The sequence below is a fragment of the Cheilinus undulatus genome, linkage group 4 (assembly GCF_018320785.1).
Source record: "Cheilinus undulatus linkage group 4, ASM1832078v1, whole genome shotgun sequence".
Taxonomy (NCBI): domain Eukaryota; kingdom Metazoa; phylum Chordata; class Actinopteri; order Labriformes; family Labridae; genus Cheilinus; species Cheilinus undulatus.
Genome location: NC_054868.1, coordinates 26,789,568 through 26,812,265, shown reverse-complemented (window position 1 = coordinate 26,812,265; position 22,698 = coordinate 26,789,568). Strand labels below are relative to the sequence as shown.

Below are 22,698 nucleotides of genomic sequence, written 5' to 3'. Positions count from 1 at the left end.
TCTGCTTTTTTAAAGCTGTGTATTCATCCAGTAACTCCTATAAATCTGTCACCATACTCAGATTCTGCTGCTCATCTGCCATCTTGGTGTGTTCTTCTTACATAATGTCTTGCCTCCTGAAGCCCCCTCCCCAAAAGTCTTCTTGTAGAGACATTCTTTTCCACATCCTTAGGAAAGATCCAGGAGCAGATGTCTAAAATTTGAGACATTTTTAGGAGTGCATGTGTGAAAAAGGCTCATCTAGCAGCAACGTGTGCTGCATTGACAAGCTTAGTGTCAAGAAAACTAAAACAGAAAGCTGCACAAGAACTGAAAAAGGATTCTTTTATAGATGTATTTGATATTTGGTGTCCTTTTGCACTGATAAAAACGTTTTCAGAATGTATCAGGATCACTTTTAACTGTAATGTGTCCAGAAAGAACCAAAGTAGTGTAGATAGCTCTCCTCCTATCTTACTCACTGCTGCCAAGCCCAGACAACATCACTGGTTACATGTGTGAAAGGGGTTTTAGTTGGTTCCTTTTTTTTGTTTTTTGTTGTTTTTTTTAAGTTTTATTTTGCTCGCTCTAATTATGTCCCTTAATTATACCAGGACCTGCAGGCAGCCACAGTGAACCCTGACCCTAGCCTGAAGGAGTTTGAAGGCGCTACGCTTCGCTATGCATCACTCAAGCTAAGGTGAAGCACAGACACATAAACACAGTCACAAGCAGACACAAAAACAGCAAACTACCTCTGCAAAAATCTCTTCAAGCTACGCCTTCTTCTTCACTTGTTTTGTTTAGTTTCTTTAATCTTGTGTTTAATCAGTGTCAGAGCTAAATGAGGTCAGTCAAAGCAGGAAGTTACTTCTCTAACTCAGGAAATGCCTCCATGTTCTCTCAGCGGAATGACGGCCTGTATCCTTCAAATGCGGTGCAGGAACCATGACAGGAAAGAACCTACAGGTTAAAGTATTAATCCTGATAAACCTATAACTACATCCTGCATTTTTGCCTTTCTGTTTTAGGAACCGTCCAGCAGTTGAAGAAGAGGAGTCCAGCAGTGTAAACAGTGACCCAGAAGCAAAGGTAGGAAGCCTTTTCCCAGACTTGAGCTAAGTTCAAAGCCTGCATGGTCCGTGCATCTTTGTTTGTCCTGCTCTGTGGTTCCATTGAAAACATATTGTATAGCACTTCTTAGTTTCCAAATGTCTACAAGTAAGTTTTAGAAGTTTTGTATTTTTCAGACAAATCAGGCTTTTACATTGGGACTTGTTTATGTTACTTTTATAAAAAATGTAAACTTTAGACTGTAAGACTGAGAAGAAGTAAAACTATTGTGTAATTTGGTCGTATCCACAAGCTTTAGTAACTTCAGAGCTCAGTTTATGTGATATCTGATCCTGAAACACTGAATCAAAACGAATAGCATTCACTAAACATATGGCTTTTGGCCTTGGAATGGTTCTCTGTGTGTATAACTGTGTGTGTTTCAGTCTGTTTATTTCTACTCCTGTTTGTTTATGGTGTACTTTATGTTCATGGCAGTGGCTGCCAGAGCTCTCATTTGAGTGGGAAGATATAGACAATACTGCCTCCGAGTGGTGAGAGCTGAGAAGTTCAATGTAATGCATCACATTGTTGCATGATTAACAATGACTCTTAGACATTTAAAGCAAAGATTTAAATGAGCCGTTCAAAGTTTTTACTGAATGGTCAATAAATATTCAGAAGAAAGTCCCTCTTGTTCTGCTGAGAGTTCTTTAATTAATTTAGGGTCTTGCTTGTTATCCAAAGAGAAGATGATTTACTTGTCTGACTGATGCAGATTTATAGCTTTTTGTCCCAAACTGCAGCAGACTGCAGGACATCGAAATACTTAACAAGGTGTGTGACGCTCCCACAGAAGGCTAAATGGAGCAAAGTCATCAGAGATTAGAGTTGAAAGCCAGCAATCAGCTCAGTAACATGCTGCTGATCTGGCTGTCTAGTGTCTGTTTCCCTCTGTGTGTTGTCTGGCACAAACTTACAATCCTTAGCAACAGTGACACTGATGAGTAACAGACACAAACACAGACCTACAGTCAGGGCATCTGGGGGTGTACCACGAAGCTAGATTAAAGAGTAAGCCTGGTCTGTTGAGCCTTAAGAGTTTACCTTATCATGAAGCTGGCTCTCTTTTATCTATGCTAGATAACCATGGTAACTGTCTTGAAACCCATAACATGTTTGGGACCAGGTTTGTTCAGAGTTGAGAGTTTCTTTGCCTAGAAAATATGTGAATGATCTCCTATCATCCCATATTTCATCCAGCACAAGCTAAAATTGCATCTTTACTAAACCTTGAGACTACTAGTGGGGTCCTGAAATATCAAATTTTTAATCTTTCAGTCAAATTCTTCAAAATGCTTACTGTTATATATTTGTGGCATCTTATACATATTTCTCTCTAAGTCCTGCCCTTAATAGTAATATTCAATTCCAATTTTCCTTGATATAAAGGGTATTCTCAGCCATATCTTTAATGTTTGGGTGGCAAAGGATTATAATTGACTACCCTCCCATTTCTAAAGAGTTATATTTTTTTATTAATCATTATCTGGGAATGTTCTTTGAGGGGAATATAGATCTTCAGCTGAAGGAGCATGTTTATGGTCTGTAATGGAATCATAAAGTTATATTTGTTACGTCACAGAAAGAAGCCATCCAGAGGCAGTAACACAAAGGTCTCCGATAAACATCATCATTACATTGCAAAGCGTGAAGTTATGTTGCAGTCCCAAGGTTTTTACCTCTCACATCTTAAATTCTCTCTTATTTTCAGTAGATCATTGCAGTGAAAGAACAGCGAGGACCCAACATCTTGAGAAAACGACATGTTTTGATTGGTCCTGTTGCTCTGAATAGTGACATGTCTGGTCTTATGACAAAATCTCAGCATTTAATATCTGCAGTGTATCTGCTTCTGTGCAACAGCAGTGCAGTAGGATGAGTATCAAAATGTGGTACCAACACATCCCATACCTACCAGACCGAATTACAACACAGATATCGATACTTCATTTAGATACCCTGCCATCCCATATGAAAGGCGAGAAAGTCATGCTGGTATTTGTGTGATTTATGCGTTAGGCTACACCAATTTCCTTTTCTTAATCCATATTTGACTGGAATCTTACAGAGATATTTCTGTGAATCCTTTATGAAATAAGTTTGACAGGTCATGGTTAAATTTTGACCCTCTCAGGTTAGACCTAAATTCCAAATCCAGCCGCTGATTTGGCTGAGTGTGACACTCCTGGTATAAGACGTATCTATTTCCCACTGGTATCAGAATAAACCCAAACAATATCCATCCTTTCAGTGCTGTGAGGCTTTTTTCACCACAAATTTTGTATAGGCCTATTTCTCATCTCCTTTCATACTTTTAATGTGAAAGAAGCAACCAGCTGGTATTTGTTTGTTTTAAAGCATAAGAAGCATCAAATAACTAGTTAGTATCCCCTTTTAATGGGGTTATCACATAGCATGAAGCAGAAAGCCTGATATAACAGAAACATCATAACCAGCTCCATGGCACCCAGTATTTTTACAATGTAAAGCTTTGTGGAGCCAGCTTACTCAAAGAAAGCCTGCTTATGTTGAACTTGTTTTGTGATATACCCCTCTGGTCCTGTAACACACTGGCATACGTAAAACAAACACAAACCTGAAGCAGAATACCCCACTGCAGTGTCAAGATTATAAGAACCCTTTGTTCAGCTCCTCAAGAGAAGAAGAAAACACACACAGCTGAGCAAAATAAGTAAATAAATGTTACTTATATAGCACTTTTCACAGATGAAGGTCACAAAGTTCTTTACATCAACAAAGCACAACACAAAGAGCAGAAACAAACATAGCATAAATTTTTCCATAGTACTAACACAATGCTTATATCTTAAATATAGAGAGAAAACTAAAGAACAGATGGTTAATGTGTCACGTAGCTGCTACCACCTGCAGGTCTGAATCAGTGACATGACCTCCATCAGACTCTTGACATAATGAGCAGAGGCCATGTGGGACAGACTACTACTATGTGTTTACACGCGGCTGCACGTGTGTGTGGATCCCAGCATGCTCTGTGTGTGTGTGTGAGTGAGTGAATGAGCCAGACATGTGTCAGCTGCGCTCAGCTTCAAGTCATCACAGCATGGTAGACATCATGTCACTCTGTGTTTGGAGTCATTACAACACTATGTGTCTGTGTTTGCTGAACTGCAGGTGTAAAGCACCTTTCCTTGAACTGTTTATCCAACCAGAGATGTCATAACAATAGAATTTCAAACTTTCATAAAGTTAAAGAAAAATAAGCATGCAATAAAATAAATAAATAAATCCATTTGTTTTGGCACTGAAGAGTTGCCGGTGCTTTTGTGAAAATTTAAGCTCAGTCTCAGTAGTAGAGTAGTGGTGAAATTTCCCCCTGATGAAATAGGGTGACCTTCAAGTTCCTGATACTTCCTAATAACATATCAGACTTTTACACATTTTTATTTAAAAAGATTTTATGACTTTATCAGACTTTTCTATCATGAAATCACAATTAACTAAGATATGAAATGTATGTTACAATTTCAAACCTTATTTATGACAAAATTATTTACATTTTTACACCTTTTTTGACACATGAGCAACCATCTGCAATAAGATGCTGCAGATGTTTTATCAGTCTGTGGTGGCAAGCGTTCTGTTTTGTGCTACAGTCTGCTGGGGAGGCAGTGTAAAACACAAGGATGCAAGGCGTCTGAACAAACTGGTGAAAAAAGCTGGCTCTGTGGTCAGAATCAAGTTGAACTCATTGGAGGATGAGGTGGAGAGATGCACAATAAAGAAAGTGGGGGCCATTCTGGGGAACATGGATCATCCACTTTATATCTCCCTAAATGACCAAAACAACAGCATTGGTGGACGGCTCCTCTCTCTTTGCTGCAGCACAGAAAGATATAGAAGATCTTTCATACCATCAGCAATAAGACTATATAACTCTACCATAAACAGATGAGACTCCAGACAAATGAATTTCCCTTTGGGGATAAATAAAGTTATTGTATTGTATCTTCCCAGTGAAGCAGTCTGGAAGATTTGCCATAACACTCTTTGTGGACAGTGCATCCGAAAAGTCATCATTTGAAGGGTAAAGAACTGGGACACGCTACCCTAGAAGTGAATGTAAAGATTGCAGAGTAGAGCCAAGTTGTTGGGGGAAGTAGTATATTGGGAGTGAGCCTGGGTCAGTCTCTCTCTTTTGCTCCTGTAACTTGCAACCTGCTACTTTGGATCAGAAAAATGGGAAGAGACATGTAGTTTTTTTTTTTAGTAAAGCCTGAGTACTACTGAGCATTAAAATGACAGGGATCATATTGTTATAAAACAAGTGGTATCAGATCAAGTATCAAAGTACCTAAAATACCTCATGAGATGCTGATCTGAACATTGGAGCCGCATAATAATATTTTTTTCTTCAACTCACTGTCGCAGCTGTTTCTCTCTGACCTCCTTTATCTCTGCTCTGTGGGCTGCAGAGTACTTTTTGAATGGACTGCTGATCAAGTATTTATTTGAAATCACATCAAATGAAAACTTGATGAGGACACGTGGGTGTCTACTCTTTCCTGGTCCCTTCTTATCCACCAACAGATTTTGTTGATTTCATCTGTTAACCAGTGTTTGCTTGAGTTGATTTTTTTTTGGCCTTACTCTTAGAATTGTTCTAAATCAGACCCAAGTTTGTCATTCTTAATTGCATGTGATTTAAGTCATGCAAAATAGTCTTTCGAGATCTATAAAAAGAAACCTACTAAATCATTGTGCAAAACATTTTTTTGTGTGTAGTGTATTTGCTGTGTTTTAAATATTATCCTGGCCCTGTGGTGTGTCTCAGTGTTTCGCAGTACGCTCTCTGGGATGGGTGGAGATGGCAGAGGAAGACCTGGCTCCTGGAAAGAGTAGTGTCGCCGTTAACAACTGCATCCGACAGCTATCCTACTGCAAGAATGACATCAGAGACACCGTTGGCATCTGGGGAGAGGTGATGAAAAGATGCTCTGTGTGTGTGTGTGTGTGTGTGTGTGTGTGTGTATTTTGGAGTGACATAATGTTGATCAAGCCTGCAATTCTTGTAAAAGATAGATTTTGAGGGGAGGAGTGCATGTAGACAGCAAGGATATTCATTAATAATGCAAAATCAAAAGGTTAAGGCGGAGCAAAGTAAAGTGCATCAGAAGTTAGCTGGGGCAGATGTCTTCTTAAATGAATGTCAAAAAAGATGGACTGAGTAGGGGAGAAAGAAGAGAAGAAAGTAGAGCAGTGTTGTACAGTCCCCACTCTCTAAGCACTGGTTGTGTTTAATGTGAAGCGACAGCACAGAGAGAGAGGGGGGGGGCTTCATTCTTTTTTCAATAACCTTTTATCTTCCAGCCCTTTTTAAAGGTTTGATCATTTATTTAGAGACACTTGCACACTGTACATACACACACAGTCAAAAACACTCTATCAGCAAGTAAAAGAAAGCACCTGACCTTTGTATTAAAAAACAAAACTGGTTTTGCAACATTTTCAGCTGCAGGATATAAGGGTTGAACGTTTTTGAAATGACATCTGAACAAAGTATGTGTTTGTATGCATGCTCAGGGAAAGGATATGTACCTGGTGCTGGAGAACAATATGTTGAACCTGGTTGACCCAATGGACCGCAGCGTGCTTCACTCTCAGCCTATTGCAAGTATCCGAGTGTGGGGCGTTGGCAGGGACAATGGCAGGTGAGTCATCATGACAACTCTGTTTTAATTTTCCATTTTAAAATAGATTACTTTGGTATTAATCTTGAGTGTGTACGATGTCTTGATGTAATTTCTCTGAGCTCAAAACGTCGCTAACACTTCTGTGGTGTAAATACTCTGGCGTAATGTGTGCCGTGATTCATTGATGCTTTTACTGTTTAAGTTAAAGTTTTTAAGTGCGTCCAATCAATTGATTAGTCAACAGTGTCAATGATTCATCACATGCGTGCTTAAGTTAAAGGTCAGGTTATCAATTTAGGGCAGCAGATGGTCTGCATGGTGACAGGCAGAAGAGGAGTTAATGATTGATGATGAAGGAATGCTAATGAAAGATTAATTTACCAGCACAAAGGAGAGGATGAGAAGGAGAACAGCCTTTATTCTCTTTCTCCACCTGACCACCAGACCCTCACTTTCACCTCAAGAGCAGCAGGCATCATAAAAAAAAAGATTACACAAAACAGAAGGCTGTTTCTGTGGAAAATAAAGCGGCTTCTTATTTTGATGTTTAAGATGTTCAATTTAAAGGTAAAAACAAAAATATTTTTCATGGTGGGGCTGAAGGATTTAAAAAATATATATATGATTGTTATTATTTTTGACTTATACTGTGTTTTCAGTATGGTTTGTGGTAGTAAACAGTGACAATTTAAACATCATTATTCTCTTTTTAATTGAAAAATGGTTATTACATCTGTGTTTGAAGTGTGCGCCAGAATATCTCTGCTGCAAAATATTTAAATTAAGAAGTTCTTGAAATGCTGCTTTGACACACATTTCACCTTAAATAGACATTGTGCCCCCCTGCAATTATATATGGTTAAAGTAACAGCTAAATCAAACACAGTGTGGTAGCAAGGCTTAGCGACCAGCAAGGGGAGCTCTTCACTCCTGCTGAACGATCAAGGAGAAACTGAATGTAGGTTATCAGGCTGCATAGTGTGATGGAGGCTGTAGAGGTCGGTGCCTGCATATGTGTGCACATACACAGACTCTCTCACACATACATAAGAGTGCACTCTGGAGGAGAGGTGAGGCTGAAAGCTGTTGGTGTATACAGATCTGCAGACTTCAGTTGCCTCAGGGCTCTCCTTTCCTCTCAGTCACACACTTTCAAACACACATACTGCAGAGTCTGGAGCGGTATATTTATAATATGAGATCTGTCAGATAAATCACCTTTGTGTTTTCTGAGTTCTGAACCGGATTTTTTTCCACCCAAATATATGTATAACAGGGAAGAGGAGGGGCAGTGGGAATACCTCAACCACAGCAAGGGGAAGAAAGGGAGGAGACGATGGTTAAGGGCAGGCGGAGGAGTGGGAGGAGAAGGAGGAGAGTGGGGTTTTGGCAGGAGAGAGGGAGAAGGAGGGGGATGAAACTGCCAGAGGGGGAGGTATGGTTAGTGCTCACTAGTTGTGGAGCAGACTGGGTGAAGAGTGTTTCGCGCCTGCAGTATCACCAGGAATAGATGGTGGGTCTTTCTTACAAGAGATAACCTTCTGAAATAGGACAGAAAGAAACACTGTGAGTATATTTGATTCTTTGTTTTTTTTTATCCTTTAGCTGACTTATGTGAATTCTTCTTCTGGTTGGTTATAAAGTAGGAGAGAAGAAAAGACAAGCTACAGAACTGTATAATCATTTTGTATCTGGTGGATGATGCTGAGCAAGTAGTTTTTGTGTTGATTTTTACAGCCAGTGTGAATGTGTCACAGTCTGATGGAGTGTAAAAACAGCAGTTGAGCTGTTTTTGGAAGGAAAAAGTCTTGGTCTGCAATGCTCAAGACTCAAAACAATGAAATATGCAGCAGTTTTAACAAAAACATAAGGGTTGAATATGTTATCTAAAACAACTTTCAAATTTAATATCAAGATGTGCATAAAGGAAAGCATTATTAGCCAGACCGTTTTTTGCAATAATGTTATTCAAATACTGTATTTTCTAATTTTGCTTCCTTTTACTATGTAACAATGTGCCTTTAAGACATTCATAAACCTGGTTGTAGCACAGACTTTCTCTCCTCTACCTCTGTCACACGCACTCACTCTCCCATCCTGCATACACCCTTGTGATAGACTTAAATGGTAATGTCAGTAAAAGAACGGTACCCCCGTGCCTCCCCTTCACTCCATGTGCTATGAAACTCATTATCACCTTGGAGATTACAGATTCCCACAGCAACCTTGACATTTTCAGGGGCTTCTGCATGATGATAAGGTGATATTGGGAATGAGATATCATTCCCCTTTTGTCCTCTCTATCCCTTTCTTCCTTCTTTTATCTTTTCTCCTCATCTGCTGCAGTTTTCTGCTGTTGTCTGTACTCTTTTATCTTCATCCTATACACTGCTGCTGTTCACTTCCAATTTCCACTTCCATTATTTCACCTGTCTTCCTTACTTTTCCATCTCTCTTCTTTAAAACTCGAACACATATCTTTTATTTCATTCAGGAAATGCAATCTTTGTAAGACAATCAAAACTCAATTTATTAGGGATGTCAAGATTAATTGCATTAATCATGATTGATTAAGGTTTACAGTTGGTGCACTGATTTTTTTTTAAAAATCCCTATTAATCGCATGCTGTATTCTCCCACTTTGAAAAACTCACAGAAAGCTCAGTGAATAAGTCAACAGTCATCTGTACCTTGTGTTATCAAACATTTACCTTTTCCCTGTTCCCTTATTTCCTTCGCAATCCATTACAAGTTCCTTTTTCTGTGGTTAAGTTCATGATAAAATATTGATCTACCTGAAATTCCGTATTTTCTTTCAATATAAAAGCAACTCTGAATCAAACAGGAAGTCAGTTAACCTTAGTTAAAGACAGACAAATAAAAAAATGACACAAAGACAGTTATGAATGAAAAATAGTGGTTATTTAAAATGTGATAAATAGGTTGCGATTAATTGTGAAATTAACTCAAGAAATTCTGAGCATAATCGCATTTGTAATCTTTCTAAAGCCCTGAATTGAATCTATCTCAATCATCTCTGTCATTCTCATCAATCCTTTTATGTTTTTCTTTCTTTGGTTTCTGCAAAGATTTCTCATTTTCCTTGAATGTTGAGCGTGCATACAAATTACCTGGATTTTCGCTTTGACCTGCACTACATCCTTTTAACCCTCTTACACACACTCTGACTCACACATGCATATTCTGCATCTGAAGTAGTATTAAAGTGGTTCTGGCAGAGCAGAAATGAAGACAGAGTACGTAACTCCATGTGTTACTGTGTATGAGTGCCTGCTTTCTACCTCTGTGCCTCTTGTCCCCCAGCAGGGGGCTTCTACAATGATGGATTTTTTTTCTTTTCTTCTACTAACTGTCTCTCTCTCCCCTCCCTTGCTTCCTTGGACTCAGAGAGAGGTAAACACATTCCCTTCTTTCATTCCTCCACCCTCCGACGGTATCTCTCCATCTCCGTCATTCCTTATTGTTTAATTTCCTCTGTCTCATGTTTTTTTTTCTCGTCTTCAAAGTAGCCCTTGATGTAGCATGGCTTTGTGTGCACTCACACAGGGTTAGAAAGCCAAGGTGACCTCCTCTATCCTTCATCGTCTGCGAGCTTTTTTTTTTTTTTTTTTTAAAGAATCCACACAAATAAGAATGTTCTTGTTGAGAGTTTCCCCCTGAGGGGCTTCACTACAAAAATCTTGTTAACCCTCAGGCCTGTGTTTCCTATTGCACTGGATATTGAAGAAAACAACTTGAAGAAAGTTATTTAGATTGGTTTTATGTGCATCTCACAATGACGTAAATCAGCTTTGTATTTCCTCTTTGTCTTCATCTTTATATTCTTCCTTCCTCTGTCTATGCTCTTTCTTCTCCTTTTCAGCAGACTTAAATTGTTCTGGGCTCCACTGAGTCCAGGGAAAGTTCTTCCCAGATGTTCATCTTTGTCTTAGTTCACACTGCTTTATTGATCTCTTGGGTCCATCATCCTGACTGTGTGTGTATGTTTTGTGTCTTTCTGTGTGTGTGACCTGTATTTGAGACTGATAAAGGTCAGTTCACCTGTTTTAAGCTGTCAGTCTCAAACCTGGACATGCACAGATTGACCAATCATAAACACACATCACCACATTATTATCCTTCTTGTGTGCTTGTAAAGTTAGTGAAATAGACCATCTCTCCATCTTCATCCAGCGGTCTTTTTTTCTTTCTCCTCTTTGTGTCTCCCGTTGACCTTGTGTCTTTATCTCCTCTAGGGACTTTGCATATGTTGCACGGGATAAAAACACCAGGATCCTGAAATGTCATGTGTTCCGCTGTGACACACCAGCCAAAGCCATCGCCACCAGCCTGCATGAGATCTGCTCCCGGGTGAGTGAGGAAGCTCCAGAGACACAGGATCAAGTTTAGATTTGGAAATAGATAAACATGATTGGAGCACATAGCAATGGGTCATTAGCTCATAAAAGACTGATAATATTTACTAAGGCTGGGACAGAACATTGATATAGTGATATATAGTCATTTTTGTATAATCCAGTTATTGACACCATGGTCCAAAATATTGATATTTAAATTAAAAAACTGTGCTCTAAGCATATTTCCCTGCCAATCAGACTCACCACATCAATAATTTACGACTCCAGGCAATGGCACATGTGACATGAATGGATGTAATGTGAGTGAAAGTTAATTGGCAGAAGAACTAGACAGAGGAATTAGATGAAAGAAGACCACAGCTAAATTTGGACAACCAGGAAAAGACTTTAATATTACTTTTTGTAAAATTCTATTAAACTGATGCAAAATGTCATTGAATCAAAACATTTAATCCTGCGCTGTTAATTTCAGGAACATTTTTTAAATCCAGGTTAACAGGTATTGTATTATTGCCTTTCATTATATCCGTTTTTGTTAAATTGCTATTAGTGCTGCATGATGTGGTAATAATGTTTCACTGGGATGCTGGACAATATTGAGATTTGCAGTTGCAATAATTACATAATACATTCACGGTATTATAAATCTACTTGCTTGGTTATCAAGGAAAATTGAAAGAATAATGTTAGTTTTTGTGTTTTTTTCCAACTCAAAATGTACAAATACTAAGTAGCATTAAAAACTGAAGTTTTTACAGTACTGCTTCCAAAATAACTTAATATTTTCCAAAAATAAAAGTTTTAATTTTTTTGAAAATAAATGTACTTCTACAAAGTGCAAATGCAATGACATATTTTAAACTAAAACGCCTTTCTGCAGGCATTTTGTTAACCTTAGTAGGAAAGTATGAACTACTTAATACAAAAATGATGTGCAGTTATGTAGTTGCACAGCCTGGCATCACAATTGTAAGCACAATTAGATTTTTTTGTGCAACACTAATTTCTATGTCATAATAATAATTATTCTGGGATGTGTACAGTATTGTGCTTTTATAGCATTCGTTCTCCTGCGATTTCCACCTTTACCTTTCACACACTCCTCTCAGAACAAGAACAACACATAGATTCACATGTTCACATGTATATGCTATTCAGAACAACTGCAGCACATTGGAATGCCAAGCTGAAAGTCTACTTCTGAAATCATAACTACACATCCATTACCAAGCACACATTTGAATCCATGCAGAGTCTCTATTGTCTTTTAAAGACTAAAAATACGATTAAACTCACCTAAATTTCAGGAAGAGATTTATCTTCTGGGAAAAGCAGTTATCTCTTTCTCTCCACTCTATTCCCACTCTCAGATGAATACAAATGAGTGTAAAGTGTGTTTAAAAAAAAGAGCCACAAACCACATTTTTATTGTGTCTGCTTTATTCACTCAGCTCAACAGAATTAATGTGTCCTTGTCCTCTTACCAGTAAAACACATTTATAGCTCTAAGACTTTAATTCAGTTTTGAATTAGATCATTTAATTCTCCCTGTTATTCATCCATGCTCATAGTATAGTTCTGAATTCAAGTCCAGATAGCATTTTTAGGGTTTTATAACTCACCCTAAAAATCACCACAGATACCTTATTTGATCAATGACTTGTGCCAAGTATATCACTGACACATTCCTCAAAACAGAACCATGAGGAGTTAATTTCTTCTCCTCATCCTTCATGCAGATATCACCTGTCCCACATTTCATAGTCACCCTATATTACAGAGGGTGACATCTGTCTAATGCAGACTTTTCAGGATAAATAAGGGATAGCAGAGAGTTTGTCTCTGCAGGGGTTGTGGAGATGCAGATTTATTGTGGCAAACTCTGATTAAGGTCATGTATAAATGATGTGCAGTGGCTCCAGGGGTCTACATTCCAGAGTGTGAGTGAATGAGTTTGGCTGTTTTTTTTGCATTTTCATGTATGTTTCTTTTAGTGAGTTTTATTGCAGGAAAAGTGGCTACCCTGTTTTTGAAAGAGGGGTTCAACTGGGTTAATGTGTGGGTGACTGTGTTGTGTGAAAGTCTAACAGTATTGGGGTGAAACTGCTCCAGGGTTTTTTTTTTCTGAGCTCTTTCTTGTTAAGTCTTTCATCCATTTTCCTCCCCCTCCCTCATCGTTTTTCTGTCACACTTTTTTTTTTGTCTTTGCGTCTTTACCCTCCTCCCCTATTTGTCTCTGCGTTGGTTTACCAATTCTGCTCTGTTTTTACACGCTATTTCCTCATACTTGTGTGTCTTCTTTTCTCCCCTCTCTCTCTCTCTCTGTCTCTCTTTGTCTCTCTCTGTCTGCTTCCCTCTCTCTCTTTCCTCCAGATAATGACCGAGCGAAAGAATGCCAAAGCGATGGCAGGAGGCTCTCTGCAGGACAGGATGCAGGCAGGACTTGATCTGCCTTTACAAGGTAGGCTTCATACATGCCGTGCCTTGCTCAGTGTATATTTTTGAATGTAAATGAACTACCTGGCATTAATAAACACATGGCAGTAAGTGGCACACTGCATGCCTTTTAGCAGGTGGTTTCTAAGGAAAGAGATGACATGGAAGGAAAGCTTTAGAGGGAAAAGAGGCCCTGTCTGGATAAAACCTTAAAGTTGTGTTAACATTTGTTGTTATGCAGTAGTTTGAAAACAAATCTGTAAAACATAATTTGTTCCTAATTAAAAATTTACAAAGAGGGTTTTTAATATTGGACTGTTAGATCAATATTTACCAGCTAGCAGTCTGTTTGAACCTTGATGTCGGTTCATTGCTGTGTCTCATTGGACCCGTACACAGCAAACTATCAATCATGTGAAAGTGTAAGACAGGTTTGTGTACTCTGGATTGGACTACACACTGAAGAGCATGTAGAATGAAAAAGATGGAGTTATTCAAAAGCTCCACAGGGCACATTTAGCAGCTGACAGGGCCAAGTCTACTGTACTAGAATCAGGTGCCAGTGCACATCACCTCACCTTCATATTATCAAACAGCCCAGCTTGCTGCTGACAGCTCATCCAGTCACACAGCTGCTGCTCTGTTTCTGCTTACAATGGAAAAAAGCTGTAATAAGACATTAAAACAGAAGAACTGGAAGAGCAGCAGAAAGAAAATATTCATAATAGTGCACTGTTACCAAAAACAGTCCTATATAAGAAAATCTCTGACTTTCTCTGACTTTCTTTTTTGGGAACCCTCTTTCTTTCTGCTCGTTAGCATGCTCTTAAATATGCACTCTGATGACTAATGTGAGAGTGGTTCTCCCCAGCAGAGTTTCCCACACCGAAGACAGAGCTGGTGCAGAAGTTTCAGGTGCTCTATCTTGGGATGCTGCCTGTGGCCCGACCAATAGGTCAGTGATGCATAAACACAAACAAAACATTTATAGAGACTGAAAGGAAATGAAAAGTGCAGGGTTGGTGATGATGCTGTTGGCTTTATTTCAAAAATGTTTTTGTCTTTAACTTCTCTGCACTCCAGGCATGGACATACTGAATGGAGCTATAGAGAGTTTAATCAGTTCTTCCAGCAGAGAGGACTGGACGCCTGTGGCTCTCAATGTGGCAGATGCCACTGTCACCATCAGTAAAGAAAAGGTCAGACATATCAGCCGTTACCAAACTATTAACCTGAACTCCCTGGTGTAGCTTTCTGTTGAGAAGACTGAAACATAACATAGAAAAGGTAGTTGTAAGATTGGTTTAATGTGACCCCCCTAAAGGTGAAGGATCTGGTATCATACTTATAATTACACAAATATGGCAGCACTGACAGATGTCCATCCGTAGCCTCATGACCAGTGCAACCTTCGCTTTGTTTGCAGATAAAATAATCACAAATGGCTACACAGAGCAATGACACAATAATGCAGCTCACAGACTCCACTGGTGTAAAATCTGTATGTTGAGTCTTCACAGTGTTCAACCATGCAGATGATAGAAAATCATTCTGTACTCTAAACAAGTTATGGATTTTATCTGTAACAGGGTAGCACTTAAAACCCAGCAGATTCAGTGGATTGGTTTTACAGGAGGCCACAGGTTTATAGAGCAGCTCCCTCTGTGGGAATCATTACATGGTTCCCACAGAGTTCCCGAATCAGTGTTTACAAGCACAGAAAATTGTTGAATGATAGTAAATCCGTCAGTGATTTTGTAAGATCTTCCTTGTTAAAGAAGGGCAATAAAATCTTACATGCACGAATACATATCCTCAAAGTATGCACCCATTGAACCTATGTCTGTGACTTCCCAATTCATTTTGGCTCTCAAATATCTCCGATCAGGATGAAGAGGAAGTGCTGGTGGAGTGTCGTGTTCGTTTCCTGTCTTTCATGGGCGTTGGGCGTGACGTACATACATTTGCCTTCATCATGGACGCAGGCGGCCATCGCTTTGACTGTCATGTCTTCTGGTGTGAGCCCAATGCTGGGTGTGTGTCGGAGGCTGTTCAGGCAGCTTGCATGGTGAGTCACTGACCATCAACACAGATTTAACAACATGACTCCAAAACACTGAGCCAACTCTGACAGAGCTGGTTTTGCAAATCAAGGAATACCACACAATTAATAAGCTGAGCAGGTCAAAGTGATTCAGTCCATACGTAATTATTAGCCTTTCTATTGTTAAAAATTTGAAAAAGTACTAACATGACCAGTCTGTACCTTTCTGCTTTTTTGGCATCCTTTTGTTGGGGTACTAAGCGTACCTATCTAACGCTAAAGAGTGAATTTAGGTTCTCTATTGTCTGTTGAAATAATCTTCACTACCTGTGTGACACTGGAATAAAGCTGTGTTTCCACCAAAAGGTTGGGTTTTGTTAAGTACAGTTTGGCACAGTTAAGTACAGTAAACCCCAATATTACTTGTGGTTCCACCACCAGATAGTGATAGTTAAGCTACGTAAAAGCGTTGACATTATAGCAGCCAGTACAGCTTTTCTATAAATTCAAAGAAGAAGAACACAAACCTAGAGAGCTAAGGGTAACAATGGAGGTGATGCAGCCTTTTTTTCTCGAGATGTGGCTGTTTATCAGAAGAAGATAAGCTGTGTTTGAGAGAGGAAGGAAGGAAGGTCTGCACCTCTGAGGTCGTCCATGGGACAGTACTGTGCACTGACATTATTTGCCAAATACAATGACAGTCTTATGATTTCTCTCTTGAAATCTGCAGGATGTTTAACTATGACAGGCTCAATGTTTGTGTTATTACTGTTTTCACATAGGAAGTGAAGATTCTCTGCTAATTGGTGGACTGTACAGTGTCTGCTGAGTGTGTAGCTCCACACTTTAGGGTCAAATAGGTAAGCTTGGCAACCCTACAGAAGGGTGCCAAAAGTTATGGGTTGCTTATTTTGCAAACTTAAGCAGTGAAAATGTAAAACTAAACCAGACAGCTCAGTAAAAATAAACGTAATAGACTAACACAAAACAGGTCATATTTTGTACTGAGTTGAATAGCTTCTTCGACTTTTTTTTCATAAACATGCTTTGAAAGGAAACTGTGATGTAGTACTTAGCAAATTAACCTTGTGGGGCACAGGTTAGATTGAAGTGATGACCCAAGAGTGATTGCTTATGTGTCCCTTGCAGACAAGTCAGTTCTTATGTTTTGTTCACACCAGACACAAATGATCCCCTATCTGAACATGCAAATACAGGGACTTTGCTCACTCATTTTTTTGTATCGTGTGAAAACTCGCTCCACTCGTGGATCATATCCCAAAAGACATGAAAGGGGGAGGGGCTTCCTTTTGCCACATCGGGCATTTCAGTCAGTTGTCAACAAGCATGGCTTAGCTTGACTGCATAGAGAGGATGCAGTGCCTACCATGGTGCTAACTTGGTAGTAGATGGACAGACAAATGTTTTCACAACTTACCAAGCAATATGACCTCCTTACTCTCTTTCTATCAAGCAAGCCTATTGTGACGTATTTGATACACACTTTTGTGAGATCTCTGTCTATCAGCACAATCAATAATTTCCTTAAAATCCTTTTGACTACAATCGATTGATACATTAAAAATGCCTTCCAGTGGATTATCAATTGCCAAAAATGAAATTCATCAAATGTGATATAAAAAATATATGTGAAATTTTATGGCATTTTTTTCTTTTGGATTTCAGTAGAAGGTTGATTGAACGTCTCATTTTCAAAAAATGAGAATTTTCTGGCTATTACTCCAGGTATCAGGCTTTAACAGGTTAAATACTGTAGAAACAAAATTCTGGAAACACCCCCACATACACACACATTAAAAAAAAACACTGACCCACCAGTGGGTCCCAACCCAGTAGTCTAATGGAAGGAAGAGTGGGGGAGAGGCTTAATCTAACTTTATATAAAGGCATGCTTACATCAACCCAGATATTGCTCCACATGACTGCAGTCTCTCTACACAATAAGATTAACAGCTTCATTATAAACACTTGTATCAGTTCACTTAATCATGTCAGGAAGAAGCTCTGGTGTCCAAAGCCTGACAGAAAATAAAGAAAGTACATGACATGCATCACCTGAAGATATGTGGAGCCTTTCTTTTTCCCAGGTACTTTAGTTTGAATGGTTTTTCACTCCTGACAGATTGCTCAAACCACAAGCTCTATTCAGGTTGTAATGGGTCCCTCTGTCAAAGCACTGTTGGTGTAAAACATCCATTCAAATCCACAAAAGCCACCCAAAGTGAAAATAGAGTGTGTTCAGCTCAAGCTGCTTCTGACAGAAAATGACCTTGAAGGTTTTCAGTTAAAGTTTTTCTATTAGAGTTATTTTTTTCTGTTGTGTTACACATGCTCAAAGAAGAGAAAGGTACTTAGATTTTTTAACCATGTAATAAAAATATAAAACCTTAACACTGCTTTATTATTATAAGTCCATGATTACATCCCAGAATGCCCTCTGTGGTTTTTTGTTGTAATACAGACCATCAGACTTTACTCATCTCCCTCTGCCCTCTTTGCTGGATGTAAGTCACAAGATTAGTCGACTGCTGGCTGGATCTATTGATCGTACATCACAACTTTGGATATACGGTCACACACACATAAACACGGGCACACACATGCACACTAAAACTGATTCACGGTGACAAGGAACATCAGTCATTACTATTGATCACAGAGCAGCCTGGACCAATCTCTCTCTCTCTCAGACACCTTCACAGTCGTATACTCAGCAGCTGTAACTCTCTTATTATTTACTATACATATCCCTGTCTCTCTTCCCTCCCTGTTCCAGCTGCGGTACCAGAAGTGTTTGGTCGCTCGCCCCCCCTCCCAAAAGGCCTGCGGCTCGTCTCCCCCTGGTGACTCCGTGTCACGCCGCGTTTCGACCAGCGTGAAGAGAGGCGTCCTGTCGCTCATCGACACCCTCAAACAGAAGAGACCTGTCACCGAGTTACCGCAGTAACCACAGTAGAGCTTTTCTGACTCCCTGCCACAACTCCCTTGTCACCATGGTAACTAGTTGCATCTCTGCCAAATCCTGTCACCACCATAGACCCTGGTATCCATGGAAACACAGCAAAGCCCCAGGGTTTAAGAAACCCTGCAACTTTTCCTTCGCTTTCCTCAAGTTAAATTTAGTTTCACCTCAAGAGTTTATCAGCTCCTGAGACTTGAATCTACTTTCTTTAAAGGAAAAAAATGACTCTTACTCCACGTTAAGAAGGAAAGAACACAGAGAAACACCTGAACCACGACGGTGAAGGCGAAAGTGTACATAGAAGTATAAGTGAGGACAAGGGTGAAATTAAGGTAGAAGGAAGCTGTCCTTCATGCCCAGACCGCTGATCTCTTCATGCTCTTATTGTATTTGTGTCCGTGCCTGTGCTCCCAGCATGACCTTGCACACCTGGCCATGCCCTCTTATCATACACCTGGTTATCCTGTCAGTCTGTAGTGGCTTTAACCTCCCTCCCTCTTTCCCTTTTCTCATTACCTTCAATAGGCTCTAATGTAACATTAATGAAAGTGGACTATCATGAAGCCATCATGTCTGACTTTGAAATGTAGAGAGTAATGTATGAAAGAAGGAAGCTGCTACAGACTCATCAGATTTGACAACCCTTCCTGTGACCCTTTCAATGATCCTGCATGACACAAATCTAGAAAATATCACACACTGCTGCTGCTCTTGGAGACTGAAGGAGTAAGAAATCTTAGCCATGCTGTCTTTCTTTCTTCTTCTTCATTTTTTCAACAGTGCAAGAATCAGCCTGCGAGGTCTGAACGAGTGGTGACCATTCACCAGAAAACAGCCTTTTCTTATTCTTCCTGTTTTCTTGTTGCGTTAATCTTTTGTTGTCCCTTGGAAGACGAGAGACTACAGACAGACAATAGCCATAACAGAGGAAGAGATGCAGCAATGGACAGAGAGTAACTGCTCCATGCTATAAGATTATGAAACTGCTGCTCCACACCGGAGGCATCAGCATGCTGCTGCTGCTGCTGCTCTTTGATACACATGCTGGAGGAAATTTGACATTTTATTCCTTTAGATCCCACCTCACCAGAGATGTCATAAGAGGATTGAAAACAGGAAAGGCTCGAGGAATCATGCAAAGAAGAAGACTGGAGGAATGTGTTTTTGTACCTGGGTGTGGTGGCGATGATTTTGTTTACAGCTGAGCTGAACTTTGAGGAGGTGAGAAAAGGTTTCACCTCCAGCCTTGGCTGTTTTTCCAGAGGAAAGCCAAAAGACAGATGTGTAAACTCAATCTAACAGGACTTTCCTGGGCTGCTAGATGTCTCCAGGGTTCTGTTCACTTGAATGCGCCTTCACCATGTTTTCATTGCCTTCTGCCTTTTTGTATGACTGTTTTCATCAGTGCCACAAGATCACTCTCTTCGCTCTGTTTCTGTTTGTCTCACTCAAATCTCAGTTCAACACTTCTAGCTTCTGTTAACATGTCTGACAAGTTTGGACATATAGTAAAAAAATTATGAAGTCCTTTAAAATCCTGACCACAACACAGGAGCAAAGTGCTTCACCTGTTTGCTAAAACCCTGCATCTGACAGCTGTTTCATAATCATAGTTGAGGTACTGTGATTCAGCTTGCCATCCTATTAAGCTGTTTGTTTCTCCGTGTATACAATTGTGTATCTGTCGGAAGCATATGTGAGGAGTTTAGCTTTCTTTATAACCTTTCAAAAACCAACATCATAAATTAAAGATGTAGGAAAGCAGTTTATGTGTCTTGCCAATTAGCTTATTCTCTCAATTTCACTTTTGCAGCTTTCACCTCCATGAAACCATTTCAGCTCAGTCTTTTTGTAGGTTTGAGAAAGTTGTGACATAACAATACCAGCCATGTAGCCAATCAAACTGGCACATATTCTACCTAAAAGAGTAAAAAATGCCACCAATCTGAAATATGACAATAAGGGTGATGCTGTTCTTTGTGCTGGCAGTTCCCATGTGTGAACATTTTCCTTTATTCAAGCATTATCTATAAGGAAAACATAACAATAATGTAAAGGAAACCCTTTTCTGCCATATGCAGCAGCTGTAGACCTGGAAACTTCAGAAAACACTAGTCAGATTAATCACACTGAGGACCGGAGTGTTAGAATACATTTGTTTTGTATGGAATTAAGTGCTGCCAAAACAAAAAATGGCTGCTGTGGGGTGCTGAAGGTCGTATAAGGCATACTTTTAACTAGGGGTGGGAAATGTGAGGAAAAATCATATCACAATTTTTTTATGGCTGGATCACAAATTCGATTTTATCTGGATTTTTTTCATTCTGAATTTAAGGGTGTTTTTTATGTTATTGACAAGAAACAGAAATTATTCTCCATATGCATTTTTAAATGCACAAGTCCTGAGTTTAAAAGTAAACTTTATTTTCTTTTTTTTCTTTAGCAACAACCTGTTAGTCAGTGCATGAAGTATTTAGATATTTGATATTTTCTAGTTGCCACCACCAGGGGTGGTCTGGATGTCTAATAGTTAGAATGAGAGGCTATTTTCCCCTCGAAGTGAAATCATATAATCATAGTTTGATGTTTTATCTTTTTTTCCTAGTATTAGATCCAAATCCAAAGTAACAGCACTGTAGGCTACAGCAATGGTCTATAAGGGAAAAAATGCCTGGCAGATAACCAAAAGGGGGTGAGACACATTGCAACATCCTCTGGGTTTCCAGCATCACGTCTCCATGTTTCTCTTCTGAACTAGCTGTGTGATTGGGATTTGGGTGAGAAATTGAAGCCACATTACCTTCTTTTATCACAAGGATGTTGAAATGTGAATGAAATGACAACATTTGTGTGTACATAATATCCGTATAAATGTAACATTTGGCATTAATCAATGTTATAAGCTATGTTTTTTTTTTGTTTTCATTTTGAATGTCTGTACCTTTCTGTTTATTTTCTTGTAATGAAATGCCTTTTTTTAAATTCACCAAATGGCCAAAGTGTAAAATAGTGATATACATTGTTGTAGATATGAAAAATACAAGAGCAAATAATGAAAAGAGGAGAAGTGATTGGAACTATTAACAGTTGTCGATTAAGTTGATGCTGAATCTAACTGAGCAATTATCTATGCATTCTTTTGATCGCAAGAAATGGAAAGTCGTTAAAATCCTTGCATGCCCTTGGACGGTTGAAAGAACGACTGTATGTACTGAACAGAAATATTTTTTATTTTATTTATTCTATTTTATAAAGGTATATACTGATTTTATTAGTTGGGGCAAGTGAAGTCTCTGGACTTGGTGTCATTGTCTCAGTCTCTGGTTAACTCACAATGCTACAACACGCTCCGCTTTGCAGAACAGGCAGATAAAGGAAATATATCTTCACCCTGTACAGTGCACTCAGAGCTGGGAGTCTACTGCTGCTTCAGAGAGAAGAAGAGGAGGAAGATAATAGAGGGAACAGCAGTGGACTCTCAGCGTCTCTGTCAGTCTCACACAAACAAAAAAAAACACATTTCCCACTGGTGGATGTGTTAGCTTCTGTTTGCTGCTCACTGATTTGTACACTTTATCAATGTAACCGGTTGTGAGAATAAACAGCATTATAATATAGAGTATCTGCTTTCCTGTGTCTGTGTTTGCATTATTTTTACTTTTAATCCATCTTTTATTCCTTTTGGTTTATTGCATAATATAGTGGTTCTCTGATAAACTTTATAAAGCTATGTTGTAGTTCATTGTTGCCACTTGAATGTTAGCCTTTCAGTCTATTCAAGAATCAGATTGTATTGTTTGTCTAACATCTACGCATCTGATGAGGTCACTTGTTATGGAACAGACTAAAACGTATACTTGTGTCTCTCTAGGAGCTACAAAAATAAAAGAGATACCGGCCTAGATTCCCCCTGCACGCTGCAGAAGAATCATCTGAGGTGGTTATTGGTTGATGGAAGGCCCCTTAACTCGAACCGGAAGTTTGAGAGTTTGATCCCCAAACAAACCAGGAACCTCCTTGCTGTGAAGCAACAGTGCTAACCCTTGCGCCACCATCAGAAAGCCATTGAAGGGCCAGTTGTTTCTTTTT

The 22,698-nt window shown here is 39.3% G+C and overlaps 1 protein-coding gene across 7 annotated transcripts in view; it reads left to right on the top strand.

Annotated features, from left to right (window-relative positions):
* apbb2b (amyloid beta (A4) precursor protein-binding, family B, member 2b) overlaps positions 1-22,231 on the top strand; it is a 74,930-nt gene extending 52,699 nt beyond the window's left edge. For 6 of the 7 annotated variants that reach the window (XM_041784632.1, XM_041784631.1, XM_041784626.1 and 3 more), the window contains 10 exons: positions 594-679; positions 1,011-1,071; positions 5,909-6,055; positions 6,658-6,785; positions 11,024-11,138; positions 13,520-13,607; positions 14,454-14,537; positions 14,666-14,781; positions 15,471-15,650; positions 18,424-22,231. In XM_041784632.1, the coding sequence (XP_041640566.1) occupies positions 594-679; positions 1,011-1,071; positions 5,909-6,055; positions 6,658-6,785; positions 11,024-11,138; positions 13,520-13,607; positions 14,454-14,537; positions 14,666-14,781; positions 15,471-15,650; positions 18,424-18,594 (1,176 nt within the window). In that variant the 3' untranslated portion in view covers positions 18,595-22,231. The remainder of the gene's footprint in view (positions 1-593; positions 680-1,010; positions 1,072-5,908; positions 6,056-6,657; positions 6,786-11,023; positions 11,139-13,519; positions 13,608-14,453; positions 14,538-14,665; positions 14,782-15,470; positions 15,651-18,423) is intronic. The other variant, XM_041784630.1, reaches the window with a different exon arrangement.
* The last annotated feature ends 467 nt before the right edge of the window (positions 22,232-22,698 follow it).